This window comes from Erythrolamprus reginae, chromosome Z, assembly GCF_031021105.1.
Source record: "Erythrolamprus reginae isolate rEryReg1 chromosome Z, rEryReg1.hap1, whole genome shotgun sequence".
NCBI lineage: Eukaryota > Metazoa > Chordata > Lepidosauria > Squamata > Dipsadidae > Erythrolamprus > Erythrolamprus reginae.
The window spans coordinates 76149609-76167188 of NC_091963.1; the positions used below are offsets into that span (position 1 = coordinate 76149609).

General features: G+C 44.8%; 1 protein-coding gene across 5 annotated transcripts in view; it reads left to right on the forward strand.

Annotated features, from left to right (window-relative positions):
- UBA5 (ubiquitin like modifier activating enzyme 5) overlaps nucleotides 1–17580 on the forward strand; it is a 59620-nt gene that overhangs the window by 27886 nt on the left and 14154 nt on the right. Inside the window, exons 2-8 of one of the 5 annotated variants that reach the window (XM_070726359.1) lie at nucleotides 3487–3532; nucleotides 3619–3703; nucleotides 5591–5647; nucleotides 8344–8453; nucleotides 8612–8698; nucleotides 8774–8858; nucleotides 9755–9859. In XM_070726359.1, coding sequence (XP_070582460.1) covers nucleotides 8383–8453; nucleotides 8612–8698; nucleotides 8774–8858; nucleotides 9755–9859 — 348 coding nt within the window. In that variant the 5' untranslated portion in view covers nucleotides 3487–3532; nucleotides 3619–3703; nucleotides 5591–5647; nucleotides 8344–8382. Of the gene's footprint in view, nucleotides 1–3486; nucleotides 3533–3618; nucleotides 3709–5590; nucleotides 5648–8343; nucleotides 8454–8611; nucleotides 8699–8773; nucleotides 8859–9754; nucleotides 9860–17580 lie in introns of those variants that run through there. The other 4 variants (XM_070726355.1, XM_070726357.1, XM_070726356.1 and 1 more) reach the window with 4 other exon arrangements.

Genomic DNA, 17580 nt, shown 5'->3' on the forward strand with positions numbered 1-17580 from the left:
CTCTCTATTGCTTTCTTCCTCTTCTCTCTCTTGCTATCTCTCCCCCCCCTTTCTCTCTCTCTCTCTCAGCAGCGGCATTGGGCAGTAGCCGTGGGCGGCGGCAGAGTGATCAGCTGTGAGGCAGAGCTCCGGAACGGAGGCACTGACGGCGAGGGGGCTGCGAGAGTGCTTTCTCCGAGCGCTTCAGGAACGCCTGCCCTGCCTCTACTGCAGCCCCCTTGCTGGAAGTCCAGGATGAAAGTGCTCCCAGTGAAGTGGCTGCGAGAGGGGCGGGGCGGGCATTCCTGAAACCCGCGGAAAAAGCCCTGTCTCGCAGCCCCCTGGCTGGCAGCGCTTTCATCCCAAGGAGAAGCCGCAGCCGCCCCCGCCGCAAGAGGGGGAGAGAGAAAGAGAGAGAAGACACGCACCAAGGCAAAGGCAGGAGGCGGCGGAGGAGGAGAGGGGGCGGATCGAGCGGGCGGAGGGCAGGGCCGAGAAGCCAGGGGCGCGTTTGGCCGGAGGCACCGTGGGGAGGTAGGGGCGGTCGCGGCTCCCTTTCCTCCTACTGCCGCACCTCCCCGCACCCCCCCGCAGGCTGGCAGGGGGATGGGGAGCGCGCGCCTGTGGAAAAGGGTGCACGCGGGGCTATTTGGGGGTGCGCGCCTGCTCATGGACGCAGCTTACCGGGAACGGTGCATGGAGGAATGTGCAGTCCAGGGTCGCTGGAGGCAGGAAACCTCCAACTGCCCTATTAATCTTCTAGAATTGTGAGCCATATTTTTACCTCTTAGACCCTTTACCCAACACATCAGGGGTAAATATGTGCTCAGCCTTACTGATAGCATCATAGCTAAAGCAGATGTAAATAAATAAGGTGGCACCAAGTCCAAAACACTGAGGCTTGAAGCCCTCCAGTTGGGGTTTTGGACAGAGAAATATCTTCTGTCCATTTTGGCAGACTACATTTCGGGGAAAGCAAATATAAGAGCAGTTTGGCTGAGCCACCAGTCTTTACACTAGACTGAATGGCAGCTGCATCCAGAGGTTTTTAATTGGATAGTACAAAGATTTGATCAACCTCTAATTGACTTATTTGCCACCCCATAGAACGCTCAATTACAGCACTTCTACTCCCGCATCCCATCTTGGGGGGCAGAAGCTGTCAACACCCTTCAGACTCCTCCATGCCTTCCCTCCTTTCCCTCTTTTGGCTAGGCTGATTCACAAAGTGATATATCATGCAGCCGAAATTACTTTATTTGCTCCGCATTGGCCTCGCAGAGCTTAGTTTGGAGACCTCATGTCTCTTTCTCAGATACCTCCAGTCAGACTCCTGAGGTGGCAGGATCTCCTCATCCAGTAGGAGATCCTTTACCCAGAGGTTCACTGGTTGCAACTAGCTGCGGGGAGGTTGAGCGGGAAATCCTTCGTCACCAGCAGTACAATAGTGCCATAGTGGAAGTTATACAAGAAGATTTTCCACCATCAGGATCTATCAGCCACATGGAAGACCTTTTGTAACTGGTGTACTTCTGAAGGAATTTTGCCTCTTCATGTGGCAATTCCAAAACTTCTATGCTTCCTCAAACTGTGTTTAAACAAGGGTTTGTCCCTATGCACACTTAAATGACAGGTTGCGGCATTATCCTCTGTTCTAACCTGTGGACATTTCACATCATTGGCTCATTACCCCACTGTGACTAGATTCCTAAAAGGGGCTGATAACATTAACTCCTACCATTATCCAGCGCTATCCCACTTGGGATTTACGATTTATGAGCCATTACGTGACACTAGTTTAACTCGTTTGACTTATACAGTTTTCTTAATAGCTATCAGTTTGGATAGGTGAATCTCAGAGTTGGCTTCACTGTCTATCAGAAATAACCTATGTATTTCCACCCTGACAGGATTGTCCTGTGTTGGGACCCCTCCTTTATTCCAAAGATTAATTCTGTTTTCCATCGCTCCCACAGCTTGTTTTACCTTCCTTTTGTGCCCATCCAACTCATGAATTGGACGGCATACACTGGACAGTAGGAGGACCCTGAAGGTATATTTAGACAGAACGGCCCCTTTTAAAAAATCTGAGGCCCTATTTGTCAAATGCCTTCCTCGGGCAAAGGGTTTAAAAGCCTCTTCTGCCAACATCAGTAGGTGGATTTGAGCTACTATCGCTTGAGTATATGCTCTATCAGGTACACCTGTCCCTCCTAGACTTACTGCACATTCTACCCGCAGCGCTGCTATGTCTACAGTGTGATCCACTCAGGCTTCCCTAAAAGAAATATGTTGAGCTGATATTGGACTTCCCCATATCAGTTTATTAGGCATTATAAAATTTATTCCTTTGCCTCAGCGGATGCGGCATTTGGCTGCCAAATGTTGCAACAGGTTGTTTGTTCTCAATCGTTCTAGCAGGGCTATCTGGGATGATTTACGCCCACTCGTGGCTTTGTTAAATCTCTATCTGAAGGCTAACTCGAACCTATCCCAGAGAATGGGCGTTGACTTACCTGAACGCCCCTTCTCAACAGGTTGAAGTCAGCCTTCAGTCCTGCCCTGTTTCTATTTTTAAGCAGTCCATTTCCCTTTATTTATTTGTTATGCACGGATGTTTTCCGTGTTGTATTTTGTTGTTCTTGTTCAATGAAATCATACATTTTTCCTTACTCTGCAGTCAGTGTCTTTTGTTAGGGAGTAACTTCTACATAGGATCTACATTGGAGTTTTCCATGTGAGTCTGTCTGTCCGGCTTCCTCTCAAATTGGATAGAGGCAGTATGTTGGCCAGTTATATTAATCTTTGTATTGATAGGCTTAGTCTCAATTCTCATTGGACGAGGAAAACCCTATCTGAAGGCTGACTCCAACCTGCCGAGAAGGGGCGTTCAGATAAGTCAACACCCATTCCCATTGGGTTTGCTTATGAGAAGTCACAAAAGGTAATAATGTGACCCCAGGACACTGCAACCATAATAAATATGAATCAGTTGCCAAGGATCAGAATTTTGATACCATGAACATGGTGATGCTGCAATAGCTGTAAGTGTAATAAACACTCATAAGTTACTTTTTTCAGTGGTGTTGAAACTTTGATCACAATGAACAATTGTAAATCAAGGATCATCTGTATACAAAACAAACTATAAAACTGATGTACAATCAACTCTATAGAAAATAAAATTTAATTGTACAACGGTTAAAATCTATTGGTGTTTTGAATATACTGTATTTACATATGCCTATATACATTAACTCATAATTATCTCTTTCTGAATGTCATAAATTAATTGATACTTCTGTTATGGATTGTTAGTTTCAACAGGGTAGATCTGCAGATTGTGCAGTAAGCCATTGAAAACAATTTGATAAATAGAGATTTAAAGTTGAAATAATTTATAAATTGTGTAATAATTCATCTCATTTTGGGAAGCTACTGTGCCCTGTAGTGAACTTTTTCTTAACAAACTGTTTTTTCTTTCTGCTTCTCTTTTCTCTATTGTAGTCGCCTGATGGCATTGAAAAGAATGGGAATTGTGAAAGATTATGAGGTGGGCAAATGTTTTTTTGTAAATAACTTACTCCAAAGTTTTATTGATAGGGCAAAGCATTTAAAAACTTTGGTTTCTTGTCACAGAAAATCCGTTCATTTGCAGTGGCAATTGTGGGTGTTGGTGGAATTGGCAGTGTGACTGCTGAAATGCTGACAAGATGTGGCATTGGTAAGGTAATAGTAATTTCTTCATTATAATTACACTGCATCCATAATCCTGTATAAGAATATTGGCAGTCTAAGGAGAAATGAATTGCCATTTTTTGAAAGCATATTCATAGTGTACATTGTAATGCATGAGTGACAAACATAAATGATTAGATTAGATTAGATTTATTGGATTTATATGCCGCCCCTCTCCGTAGACTTCGGGCGGCTCACAACAATGGTAAACAAAACATAGTAACAAATCTAATATTTCGCAATCTAAATTACAGTTTTAAGTTAAAAAGTCAACGAAGCAGTGGAAGTGATGTGCCGGTGCCTGGAGGCTGTTGGGGCCTGGATGGGTGTCAACAAACTCAAACTCAACCCAGACAAGACGGAGTGGCTGTGGGTTTTGCCTCCCAAGGACAATTCTATCTGTCCGTCCATTACCCTGGGGGGGGAATTATTGACCCCCCTCAGAGAGGGTCCGCAACTTGGGCGTCCTCCTCGATCCACAGCTCACATTAGAGAAACACCTTTCAGCTATGGCGAGGGGGGCGTTTGCCCAGGTTCGCCTGGTGCACCAGTTGCGGCCCTATTTGGACCGGGAGTCATTGCTCACAGTCACTCATGCCCTCATCACCTCCAGGCTCGACTACTGTAACGCTCTCTACATGGGGCTACCTTTGAAAAGTGTTTGGAAACTTCAGATCGTGCAGAATGCAGCAATTATGGGCTTCTCTAAATATGCTCATATTACTCCAACACTCCGCAGTCTGCATTGGTTGCCGATCAGTTTCCGGTCACAATTCAAAGTGTTGGTTATGACCTATAAATCCCTTCATGGCACCGGACCAGAATATCTTCGGGACCGCCTCCTGCCACACGAATCCCAGCGACCAGTTAGGTCCCACAGAGTCGGCCTTCTTCGGGTCCCGTCAACTAAACAATGCCGTCTGCCGAGATCCAGGGGAAGAGCCTTCTCTGTGGGGGCCCCGACCCTCTAGAACCAGCTCCCCCCTGAGATTAGGATTGCCCCCCCTCCCTGCCTTTCGTAAACTCCTTAAGACCCACCTCTGCCGTCAGGCATGGGGGAACTAAAACATCTCCCCCTTGCCCATGTTGTTTTGCCATTTGATTGATTGACTGTGTGCCTGTTTTTTATATATATTGGGACTGTTTTATGAATTTATTAATTTTAAATTGTAATTAGATTGGTGGGCATTGGATTTGTTATTATGTACTGTTTTTTATTATTGTTGTGAGCCGCCCCGAGTTTGCGGAGAGGGGCGGGATATAAATCTAATAAATCTAATCTAATCTAATCTAAAAAATCCAAAAGAGCCCCAATATATAAAAAACAAGCACACAATCGAATCATACATAAAACTACATGGGCAAGGGGGAGATGTTTCAATTCCCCCATGCCTGACGGCAGAGGTGGGTCTTAAGGAGTTTCCGAAAGGCAAGGAGGGTGGGGGCAGTCCTAATCTCTGGGGGGAGCTGGTTCCAGAGGGTCGGAGCCACCACAGAGAAGGCTTTTCCCCTGGGTCCCGCCAGACGACATTGTTTAGTCGACGGGACCCGGAGAAGGCCAACTCTGTGGGATCTAACCGGTCGCTGGGATTCGTGCGGCAGATGGTGGCCTGTAATGATGGCCTGTAATTCTTCACCCCACGTTTTTCAAAATGTATGCCTTCTCACATTTACATTTTCAGTAATACTACTATCCTACTTTTCTTCAAAAGTCATTGTTTTTATTTTTCAACTTGAACTCTGCCATATTTAATATATTCTAAGAAGCTTACACTAAAAACAATGAGCTACATGGTTTTTGAACAGCAAATCTGGCTTTCTGGAATTAATTTGAACTTGTTTTATCCTATCCTCCCAATCTCCTATCTCCCAGAGTCTGGGTCAAGATATCTACTACATATCTTGCTGAGCTGCTGTGAAGACTTAAAGAGTGTGTAATCAGCATATGATAATATTTCAATCAGATAAGTGACTGGCCTTTCCCTGCAATTTTTTGTATATTATAAATAATGTGAGGAAGAGGATCAAGCCTGTCATCATCTCTTACTGGGGTAGATGTGCCCTTGACCACAAGTAAGAGCAGAGTGACAGGAAAAAAGTACTCTATACCCCAATCCTTGCAGGCAGTCAAGGAGGATATCATGACAAAGAACCCTGAATTGTAGAAAATAATAATTTAACAATTATTGATTAAAAAAACCCAAAATGTCTGAATAATGGATGTTACAATTCTTGGAGACAGAAGAAGAGAAGAGAAATAATTGAAAACTACAAAATAAAAATACATGCAAATAGAAATAGAACAACAAATGTTAAGTATCAATAGTAATTGGTGGTTTGGGCACAATTCCAAGACATGGAGCACCACTTAAATACCATTAACATTGACAAAATCACCATCAATCAAAAGGCAGCTTTACCAGGAACAGCTTTCATCCTATAACAATACCTTTTGACACCATCAAACAAAGTGGTCTATTCCAAGTTCTTGGGAAGGAGTTGATATGTGGACAAAATGCAAAATGCAGTCTAAAACATTTAGCTGATCAAAGCTCTGAGAGGTTTAACAGGAGAGACCCATACTTCTCCCATTTAGTTCTTGGTTATCCACCAGAATAATCAATATTCCCATACTTCTTTTTATCCACATATTTCTGAAGAGACATCTAAGGAAAAAAATGGGAGCTTACTCATTGTAAGGTACATACTCCTAGAACAGAGGTGTCAAACTCAGCTTCATTGAGGGCAACATCAGGGCTGTGGTTCACATCGGGGGGGGGGCAGGGATCATGACCACCTGGGTGGGTGTGGCCAGCTTGATGCCATCTCACAAATTGCTGGCCACACCCACCCAGGTGGTCATGATCCCTGCCCCCCTCCCCCCACATGTGAACCACAGCCTAATTGCATGTTTTTTCTTTGCATTGGATAGACTGGGCTGGAGCAATACAAGTAGATCAGGCTGAAGTGACGCGAGCCAGCCTCTTACATTTTCCAGGACAGCCCTGCGGGCCGGATCCAACCACATCACAGGCCAAATTCAGCCTGAAGTCTTGAATCTGATGTTCCTGTCCTAGAAATTTATTAAATGAATGAATATTTAAAAGAAATTAGTTCCATTTAAAAATTGCAAAGTTAGAAATAGTTACAAGTGGTTTAGAAAAGTTGGTATTTGTCAATTTGATATTCACAAATCACCTATTCTAAAAGCATTCTTCCTTGGACATTGAATTGCATAAGCATATTGCTGAAAGATTGCTTATCTGTTACAAGTATGAATGCTTTCTCGATATTTAGCATATATTTGAGTAGTTGAGAAAATTGTGGCAGAGTTTATCCACTTCTGTGAATACAGAACAGCTCCTTTTATGAGAGTCTTAACTATTTATATTAACTAAATTTGCTTATCTTTATAATTATGTGCCTTTTGCCATTTCAGCTTGGGTTTCAAGATACCAACGGCATACTATCTTGTTTTATTTTTTCAGCTGAACTATGAGCTAGGAAATTAATTACTTATATGGACCTACAACAAGGATCAGTCCTAGGTCCAGTACTTTTCAACATATTCATTAATGACTTAGATGAGGGAGTAGAAGGGGAACTAATCAAATTTGCAGACGACACCAACCTGACGGGAGTGGCCAACACCCAGAGGGTAGGCTCAGGATACAGACTAGTGCAATGGGCCCAAACAAATAAAATGAAGTTCAATGCAAAGAAAAGTAGATTCCTACACCTAGGTAAGAAAAACCCAAAACACACATACAAACTGGGTGAAAACACTCAACAGCAGTGAAAGTGAGAGATCTTGGAGTCTTAGTGGACAACAAACTAAACAGGAGCCAACAATGTGCAGTCGCGGCTAAAAAAGCCAATACAATCAATACAAACAAACAGAGGAATACACTCCAAGACAAGGGAGGTGCTAATACCACTCTATAATGTCCTAGTTAGACCACATCTATAGTACTGTTTTCCGTTTTGGTCATCACACAAAAAATGAGACATTGAGACTCTATAAAAAGTGCAGAAGAGAGCAACCAGAATGATAAAGGGATTAAAAACTAAAACATACAAGGAAAGGTGGTAGGAATTGGGCATGGATAGTCTAGCAAAAAGGAAGTCCAGAGGGGACCAGATAGCAGCCTACAAATACTTGATTAGCTGCCACAGGGAGGAGGGGAACACATTATTTTCCAAAGCACCAGAGAGCCAGGCAAAGAGCAACAGTTGGAAGCTGTCCAAGGAGAGATTCAATCTGGAAATAAGGAGGAACTTTCTGACTGTGAAAGTGATCAACAAGTGGAACGGCTTGCCCGCAGAGGTGGTGACCTTCAAGAAAAGACTGGACTTCTATTAGACTAGTGTGATGTAGGGTCTCTTGCACCAGCAGGGGGTTGGACTAGATGACCTGCAAGGTCCTTTCCAACTCTAACAAACAAAAAAACAAACAAAAAATTCAAATTAGTTATATTTTCTTTAAAATGGAGCTAATTTTGGGTTATTTAGACCAATCCAAAGCACACATAAATCAGTATAAATATATAGTATATTAGTAGAATCAGGACTTGGTCTTTCAGAAATGAATGGAAACTATAAATGTATTATTATAATTTTTTTTAGCTGCTCTTGTTTGATTATGATAAGGTGGAACTGGCGAATATGAATAGGCTCTTTTTTCAACCCCAACAAGCTGGACTGAGCAAAGTGAAAGCAGCAGAACACACTTTAAGGTATATGATGGGGGAAATGGGTTTACAAGCATTAACAAGGAGATGTCTCTCTCTAACTTTAAAAAATATTACTAAAATGATAGAATGTTGCATTTGATGTGAAAGTCCTTTAAGAAATATTTATGTCAACATCATAAATAGCAGCTTTTTTTTTAAAGGCATATTAATCCTGATGTCTGCTTTGAAGTTCATAATTACAACATTACTACTATGGACAACTTTCAGCACTTTATGAATAGGATCAGGTAAAAATAGTTTTTAGAAGTGTATTTACAGTTTACATAATGACATTGTTTGACTTGATTTTATTAATATTGTAGTAACGGTGGATTAGAAGAAGGAAAACCTGTGGATCTTCTATTAAGCTGTGTGGATAACTTTGAAGCTCGTATGGCAATTAACACTGTAAGTAAATAAATAAGTATTCAGAACTCTCATTAGTGAATCTTAATTGGTGTTTGGTTATTCTTATCCAATAAAAATTGAGTGTTATTAGAAAATTATGATAGCATGAAAAATTCAGAAATCAAACATAAATGCATTATAATCCTGGATTGTGTTGAGTTCATTGTGTGGACTTAGGTTCTGCAGTCCCTGTTTCTGCCCGATGTTATGCAAGTTGATAGAACTGCATTAACAGAGGGATAGAATCAAGATCACGTGAAGTTTAATATCAGTTTATACGGCTTTGGTAAGGCCACAGTTGGACTACTGCATTCAGTTTTGGTTGCCACGATGTAAAAAGGATGTTGAGACTCTAGAAAAAGTGCAGAGAAGAGCGACAAAGATGATTAGGGGGCTAGAGGCTAAAACGTATGAAGAATGGTTGCAGGAACTGGGCATGGCTAGTTTGATGAGAAGGTCCAGAGGAGACATGATAGCAGTGTTCCAATATCTCAGGGGTTGCCACAGAAGTCTTTGTGCAATGGGTGGAAGCTGAACAAGGAGAGAGGCAACTTAGAACTAAGGAGAAATTTCCTGATAGTTAGAACAAATAATCAGTGGAACAGCTTTCCTCGAGAGGTTGTGAATGCTCCAACACTGGAAGTTTTTAAAAACATGGGGTGAGCTACTACCAAGCCTGGAGGGTGGGGGGGAATGCAGTGGGGTAGCGAAAATGCAGCTCCACCCCAGAGCACCCAATTTGCACTAAAAGATGCGGGGCATCCTGCATAAGCCACACCCACAGTGTGGTAGTAAAAACTTTGGTAGCCCTTCAATGCTTCCAACTATGTTGTTGTTTTTGCTGTTGTTGTTATATCTATTCTTAGCAAATCCAATGCCATGTCCTTTTCTTAAAGGTTTGTAATGAGATTGGACAGATATGGATGGAATCTGGAGTAAGCGAAAATGCAGTTTCTGGTCATATCCAGCTGATCATACCTGGTGAAACAGCTTGTTTCGCAGTATGTAATTATTAGACTTCTTCCTTTCTGCTATTTGAGTAGTCCCATTTTTTTCATTCATCCAATTAATTGCAATGTGTATGTGTATGAGGGCTGTGCAAAGACTTCCAACCAGCTTTATAGTGGATTTGAGTTCTACAGGAAAATCTTAGCCTGCTCATTTGCATCCACATATTGGTCCATAATACCTTCCAGCTTGACATCTAGATAATGCATTTTAATTGGAAATAGTACTGTAATAGTAAAGAACAATCTGTTGTCTTCAAAAGTTTATTTTCTGTTATTTTGAGAAAGTATTCAAAAGTCAATCTTCTTTAAAATCCTGTTTTCAGAATTTTTAAAGATCTAAAGGTCTCAAGAGAGAGAGACCCAGTTATAATTTTATTTTCAGTTGTAGTTCAAGTGTTTGCATTCAGTCTTCCAATTGTTCCAAAACAGTTTTGAGAGTAGTTTGGAAGAACCGTTGTACATACCTGAATGGTCTTCTCGATGCACTGGAAGGAGAGTCCAACATGGGTAATTCACCAATCTTATTGGTAGAGACTGAGTTATTAATTAGAATAATTATTTAGGCACCGCCCCCCTGTAGCCCCCATGAGCTCAGTTTTAAAAACGAAGACAGTGTAAGAATAACTGAAAACTTTATTTCTACAGGAACTATAACTATGAACCTTAGAACAAACCCAACTCCGGCATCCCTGAACTGGGAACAAAACATGCCGGGCGGGTTTGGACTCTCCTTCCAGTGTATCGAGAAGACCGTTCAGGTATGTGCAACGGTTCTTCTCCACTGCACTTGGAAAGAGAGTCCAACAAGGAATATACCAAAAATCAGATCCTCTGGGTGGGAAAAGGCTGTTCCAGGGTCGCTGGAGTGGGACACACCCGTTGTAGCACCCATCTTCCAAATGATGCTTCTGATGATGCAAAAGAGTCCAGCTTATAATGATGGATGAAGGTGGATGGGGCCAACCAGGTCGCTGCTCGGCAAATGTCCTCAATGGAAGCTTGAGGTTGAAGTGGTCGCACTACGGGTCGAGTGAGCAATCACTCCCTCCGGTGGAGCTCAAGAATTGGACTTATATGCCTCGTAAATGCAGTCTCGAAGCCAATGGCTGATGGATTGAGATGACACGCCAACCTTTATTGTGCAAAGTCGACAAACAATGCTTCCAACTTCCTGAAAGACTCTGTTCTCCTAATATATATTTTTAAGGCACGTCTGACATCTATTTTGTGCCATCTGAGCTCAGCGGGATGGTTGCCGTGGGTGCAAGTCAGGCAGGATTAACTCCTGTTTCTTGTGGAAGGTAGTGTTAATCTTGGGCACAAAGGACGGGTCTAATCCCAGAATCACTCTATCCAAGTGAAAGATACAAAGATCAGGACGGATAGATAGTGCTGAAAGTTCTGACACTCGCTGAGCCGATGTTATGGCTACGAGGAAGGCCGTCTTAATGGAAAGAAATCTCAATGGACCTGTTCTCAGGGGTTCAAACGGAGGCCCCATAAATGCCCGTAAAACTAAGGAGAGATCCCATGTCGGGAATCTATGAACCGGTGGGGAGTGTTTGTTGGAGGCTCCCCTAAGGAAATCCTTCACCCATGGATGGTGTGCTAATGAGCAGACCTCAGCTACTCTTATGATGGTCGAGAGAGCTGCCACCTGTCTCCTTAAGGTGTTGGGAGCCAGGCCCCGCTCAATTCCTGCCTGCAGAAACTCGAGAACTGAAATCACCGATACATCCGTGGGATTGACCTGATGTTTGGTACAGAATTCACAGAAGGCCGCCCACGTTGCCTGGTATATTCTGGATGTAGACGGACGACAGGCTGCTTGCATGGTCTCAATAACGCCTTCCGGTATTTGGTGACTCCTCAGCCAGTCCCTTTCAAATGCCAAACAGTTAGTTGGAGCCATTGGGGGTCTGGGTGAGTCATGACCCCTTGGCTGAGGGCAATGTCCTGATCAGGAATTCTCCATGGAGGGGAAATCGACAGGGCGGTCAGGTCCAAAAACCACGGGTGACGTGGCCAATGGGGAGCCACCATTAACACTTCCGCCTGTTCCGATAGTATCTTGTCCACGACCTTTTGGATGAGGTCTGTAGGAGGAAAGGCATATAGTAGGCCTTGGGGCCAAGGAGATAGCAGGGCATTGACCTTCTCTGCGCCCGGAGCTGGAAACCGGGTGCAGAATCTCGGAAGTTGAGTGTTGAGGTGGGTTGCAAAGAGATCCACCTTCGGCCTCCCGAACCGACGAACGATTCTCTGGAAACTTTTCGGGTCCAGTTGCCATTCCGAGGGGTCTAAGGTCGCTTTGCTCAGCCAGTCTGCTTGACTGTTGCTTGTTCCGGCAATGTGTTCCGCGGTCAGTGATGCTAAGTGGACCTCGGCCCAGCGGAACAGGGCTGTAGTTTCCATCATGAGCCAATGCGACCTCGTGCCTCCCTGGTCGTTTAAGTGGGCCCTGGTCGCCACGTTGTCTGTTAGGACCAATACGTGTTTGTCCTGAACCAGTGGGGTAAAGGACTGGAGGGCGAGGAACACCGCCTTGAACTCCAGGAAGTTGATGTTGATGGAGAACCGGTCCTCTGTGGACCAAAGCCCTTGGGCCATGTGAGCCCCAATGTGAGCTCCCCAGCCTGATAGACTGGCATCTGTTGTGAGGACCACACGATCTTGGATGTGAATGGGAGTTCCCTGTTGCAGCGCTGGCGATACCCAGCAACGTAGGGATTTTTTGACTTCTTGAGATAGGCGGATCTGTCTGTTGGTATGACTCATCCTGGCCTTCTGGGCCGGGAGTAGGAACCACTGCAAAGTCCGTATGTGGTGTCAGGCCCAAGGCACGATGCCTATGGCTGACACCAATGTCCCCAGGATTTTGGACAGAGAGGCGAGAGAAGCACTTTGTTGGTTTTGTAGTTTGTGAATCAGCTGATGAATGTTGGCCTGTCTCTCTGGTGACAGTGACACTGTCCCAGAGACCGTATCGATGATAGAACCTAGATGCAATAGTCTGGTTGTGGGGTACAATTGGCTCTTTTTTTGATTGACGGTGAAACCGTGGGACTCCAACATCTGTATTGTGAGGGCCAAATCTTCTCTCGCTCTTGAAGGGGACTTGGACAGAATGATTATGTTGTCCAAGTAAGCCATCAAGTGGATGGACTGAGAGTGGAGGCCAGCCGAAATGACATCTAGCAATTTGGTGAATGTCCATGGGGCCGATGATAGGCCGAACGGCATGGCCCAATATTGATAATGGGTCCCTTCAAGGCAGGAGCGAAGGAATCTCCGATGAGCTGGGTAGATGGGGACATGAAGGTAAGCTTCTTGTAGGTCTATGGAGGTTAGAAAGTCCTGTGACTGAATTGATGCCAGAATTGTTTGGAAGGAATGCATCCTGAACCTCCTGTAACGTACAAAAAGGTTCAGATGTTTTAGATTCAGGATCATTCTGCATTCCCCCCGAGGCCTTTGGGACGATGAAGACCACAGAGTAGAAGCCTGTGCCTTCCGCATGCCGAGGCACCCGTTCTATGGCTTGAATGTCCAGGAGGTGGGTGATTTCCTCCAGTAACTGTGACCTCTTTCTGGGGTCTCAAAGTACCGGACAAGGGAGGAAGCGGTTGGGTGGGGGCTGAATAAATTCCAACCGCAGTCCTTGGGACACTGTGGCTATGGCCCATTTGTCTGATGTCGTTGTTCGCCAGAAGGTGTTGAAGCGCTGGAGTTTGCCTCCTAGGGGCTGTGACTCGACCGAGTCACTTGGTGCGTTTGAAGCCCCTTTGGTTGTTGCCTCTAAAGGGACGTCTTGTTTGCTGATATCCTCTTGACCTGTCCTGGAACGACGTACGGTCTGAAGGAGGCTTGGTTATATTGGCCTTGTTGGTATGACCTCTGAGTCTGGTTGGTATTTGGAGAGGAGTGCCAACGAAAGTCGCGTGTAGGGCACTTGCCTGCGTTCCTGACGTTTGTAGGTCTTGGGGAGCACCTTCCTCTTGTCCTTATCTTCAATAAGGACTGGATTTAGTGCATCTCCGAAGAATGTGGAACCCTGAAAGGGGGAAGAAGCTCCACTTCGACTTTAAGTCAGCCTGGCAATTCCTCAGCCATAGCAGACGTCTTGATGAGAGTGTAGTTGCTATGCCTCTTGCTGCGAATTTCGCTGCATGGACGGTGGCGTCAGCAGAAAACTCCGCAGTTGCCAGCAGTTTGCTCAAATCCTGACGTAGGCGATTCTTCTCTGGATTGAATCTAGCCTGCATTTCTTGTATCCAAATTATTGACGCCCTGTTAAAAAAGGATGCTGTAGCTGCCACTCGAAAAGCCCAACTGGCCATCTGATGTGTCTTTCGCAGCAGAAATTCAGCCCTCCTGTCCTCCGGTCTGAGACTGTCTCCGGTTTCAGAGGGGACCAAGGCATTAGATACTAGAGTCATCACTGGTTGATCGATGGGTGGAAATTCTAGTAGTTTCTCCTTCATCAAAAGTATAGAATCTCGTCTCCATATTCGAGGGACCTTGTGCGGCCGCAGAGTGCTGTCAAGGCCACTTAACACTCTCAAGAAAAATTTCTGAGGCTGGAATATGGTCAGACTCAGGGCAAGGCTCCTTAAACAGGGTAGTCGCTGGTCTGGCAGCATCAGTGACCTCAGTGGTCTTAGTGCTGCTTGGTAGGTCCACCACCTGCTTTGCTTTGTGGAGCAGGACCCTGAATAAAGCCGGTTTGAAGAGGTCCACAACTGATGGTGGCTCAGGCATCGTTTCATCTTCAGAGAGGTCATACTCTCTATCATTGTCATCTAAGGAGGGCGTTTCCTCTGCTAAGGAGCCATAACCTGAAGGGGGCGGAGCCGACCACATATCCCTTGTCTGGCCATGTCGAGGTTGTTGACCATATTGATGCGGTGCCGCAGCCATCCCTTGAGAATATGCATTATTAATAATGTTTTGCATCGCAGGGGACATGTGTTGCAACGCGTCAGAGGGACCCTGAAGCCCTGCGGCCGTGGGGGTAAAGGTGGCTGGGGTGGCTGTTAAGTCTCTCATTGGATAACTTGGAGGTCTTGATCTGGTCAGGTTAGGCTCAGAAGGTAAGACTTGTGGCAGGAAGGGTACCTGCCTCTCAGGGGACCAATCTCCTTCTGTGGATAATCCTGTGGCCCCAAAGGTGGATTGGGATGGAGAAGATTCCCAAGCCTGAGGTAGGTAATGCGTGGGCAGAGGAGGCATTGGCATTGGGTTATGTAGGGCTGCCTCCAACCTTTGTTCCAAAGCTTGTATTCATTTTTCTGCCACTTTAAGGGAGGAAGATGATACAGCCTGTGAAGACTTGGCTTTTGCCTTGCTTTTATCCTTGTCTTTGGCCTTGGGGGCAGTAGATGGGGAAGCCACTGTTCGGTGTTCCTCCATAGTACTCACAGTTGTACAGAGTAGGAGTCAGGAGGTTTCCTTTGAGTTTGAGGCCCAGGGTCGTCAAGAGCCAGGCAATCGATATCTGTGAGGGCTAAGTAACTGCTCACTCGATGTTTGCCAACGCAAAATGGTGATATAGGCCTTACCGTGGCCAACGCCTATATAGCCACGCCCTTCTCCTTCCTCTTATGTGATGAGGAACTTTTCCCGCCTTCCGCCTTAAATGGCGGGCCCGGGAAGAACAACAGGGTGAAGAAAAAAAATGACAGTGTTCAGCCCGCAATGGAGCGTTCCGTCGCTCCGCCCAATGGCCAACCGCTGTTTCTTGCTCCTTGCTCTGAGGAGACTTGCGCTCTGGTAGCGAAGGGTGGAGGCGGCGTATCCTCAGCCAGCTCTCAGCTGAGAGGCGCTGGCAGCCATCCAAGTCGAGCTGCTCCATGCTCATGGAGTTTGCTGTGGTGGTGGCGGCGGCGGCAGCGGTGATTTTAGACCGCTTCACAGCTGAGAGACTCTGGCATTGATCCAGCTCTCGCCTTCTCTCTACGAGGGATTTTAGGGATGTCCTGAAGCCTCCCAGTGGGGGGGGGGCAGACCCCCCCACCTTCAGCTTGCAGCCGAGTTTGGCTGAGTTGCTCCCGTGCAGGGCAGTTCCCTCAGAGGGAAGAGGCCCCTGAGGAGGATTGGTGGGGGTGGTGCCCACGGAGGGCAGAGATCCCATTGACGTTTCTTCGGTAGTCTGGAAAACAAAGGAAAAAACATTAAACAGGTAAAATAATTTTAAATTTTAACAGCTTTATTTAACAGCTAATTTAAAGGCAGTCTCTACTCTAAGACTGAGTTTTTAAAACTGAGCTCATGGGTGCTACAGGGGGGCGGTGCCTAAATAATTATTCTAATTAATAACTCAGTCTCTACCAATAAGATTGGTGAATTACCCATGTTAGACTGTCCTTCCAAGTGCAATGGAGAATGAATGAGTAACTGGCCCAAAATTCCCCAAAAGGCTTCCAGAGTTGAAGTTAGATTCGGACTGGATCTAATATAGCTTTTAAAGTACCATACATTGGCATACATTCTTCGCTACAAGACTGTGCAAGATACATAATATTTTATCTCCAAAAAGTGGGATTTGGATGATAAAATAGGAGAGGAGTATGACATTTTTCTTCCAAAATACATATTGATCATTTTTTCTGTCTCTTTGGCCATAGCCAAAGTTTTTTCCACACCAGACAGTTTGGAATTCATCTCATCTCATTTGTTTTGTTTTCAGATTTTACTATTTTTAGACAATTTCTATAATATTTCCCAACTTGCAATAATTTTTTATATTTGGAGTTGCGTCTCACTCAGGTTGGTCCATCACTACTTAATCAATGTGTCAAATACCATAATGTCATAAAACATGTAAAACATTCTGATTAGAATGGCTGATGGTGATTTGATGACAAAAATCTCTTGATTGGAAGATTGATGATGACCTGATTAAAAATGTATTTCCCAATGCTAGGTAGCATATGTTCTGTCGGGCTCTCTGGTAGACTTCTCCCAAAAATTCACAGGTACAAATTTCAAACACACACACGTTTGAAAATTCAAAACAATGTTCTTTATAATGAAAATTCACTTAAACCAAGCCCTCTTTTGTGATAGCAAAGAGCACTTGTCTCCAAACAAACTGGTAATTTGTACAAGTCCCTTATCAGTTCTGTGATACTTAGCTTGCAGCTGTGAGGCAATTCACAGTCCTTCTTCTTTCACAAAGTGAAACACACTTTGCTCTGGTTTAGTTTCAAAGCGGGGAAAAATCAGCCCACAAAAGGTCAAAGTCAGTAAAGCAGTCACGAAACACAATGATCAGATAATCCTCCGCAATGGCCAAACCCACAGGCTGCTATTTATAGCAGCCTCACTAATTACCACAGCCCCACCCAACCACAGGTGGCCTCATTTTCTTTGATAATAATCTCTGTCGTTGTTGCCTATGCATCGCTCTCTGCATGCGTGGCTGTATCATTAACTCTTGTTCTGAATCCAAGGAGGAGCTAGATAATTGATCTCCTTCTGAGCTGTCTGCCACACTCTCCTCCTCCCTGTCACTCATGTCTTCTTGGTCAGAGGAGCCTTCATCAGCAGATTCCACCGGGGGCAAAACAGGCCTGCAGCATGTGGATGTCTCCCCCACATCCACAGTCGTTGGGGCAGGAGCTGGGCCAGAGCTAACCACAACAACATAGTTATTGCAACACTTCATAATCAACACAAGCTTAACAGCAATGGATAAAGTACCTGAAGAT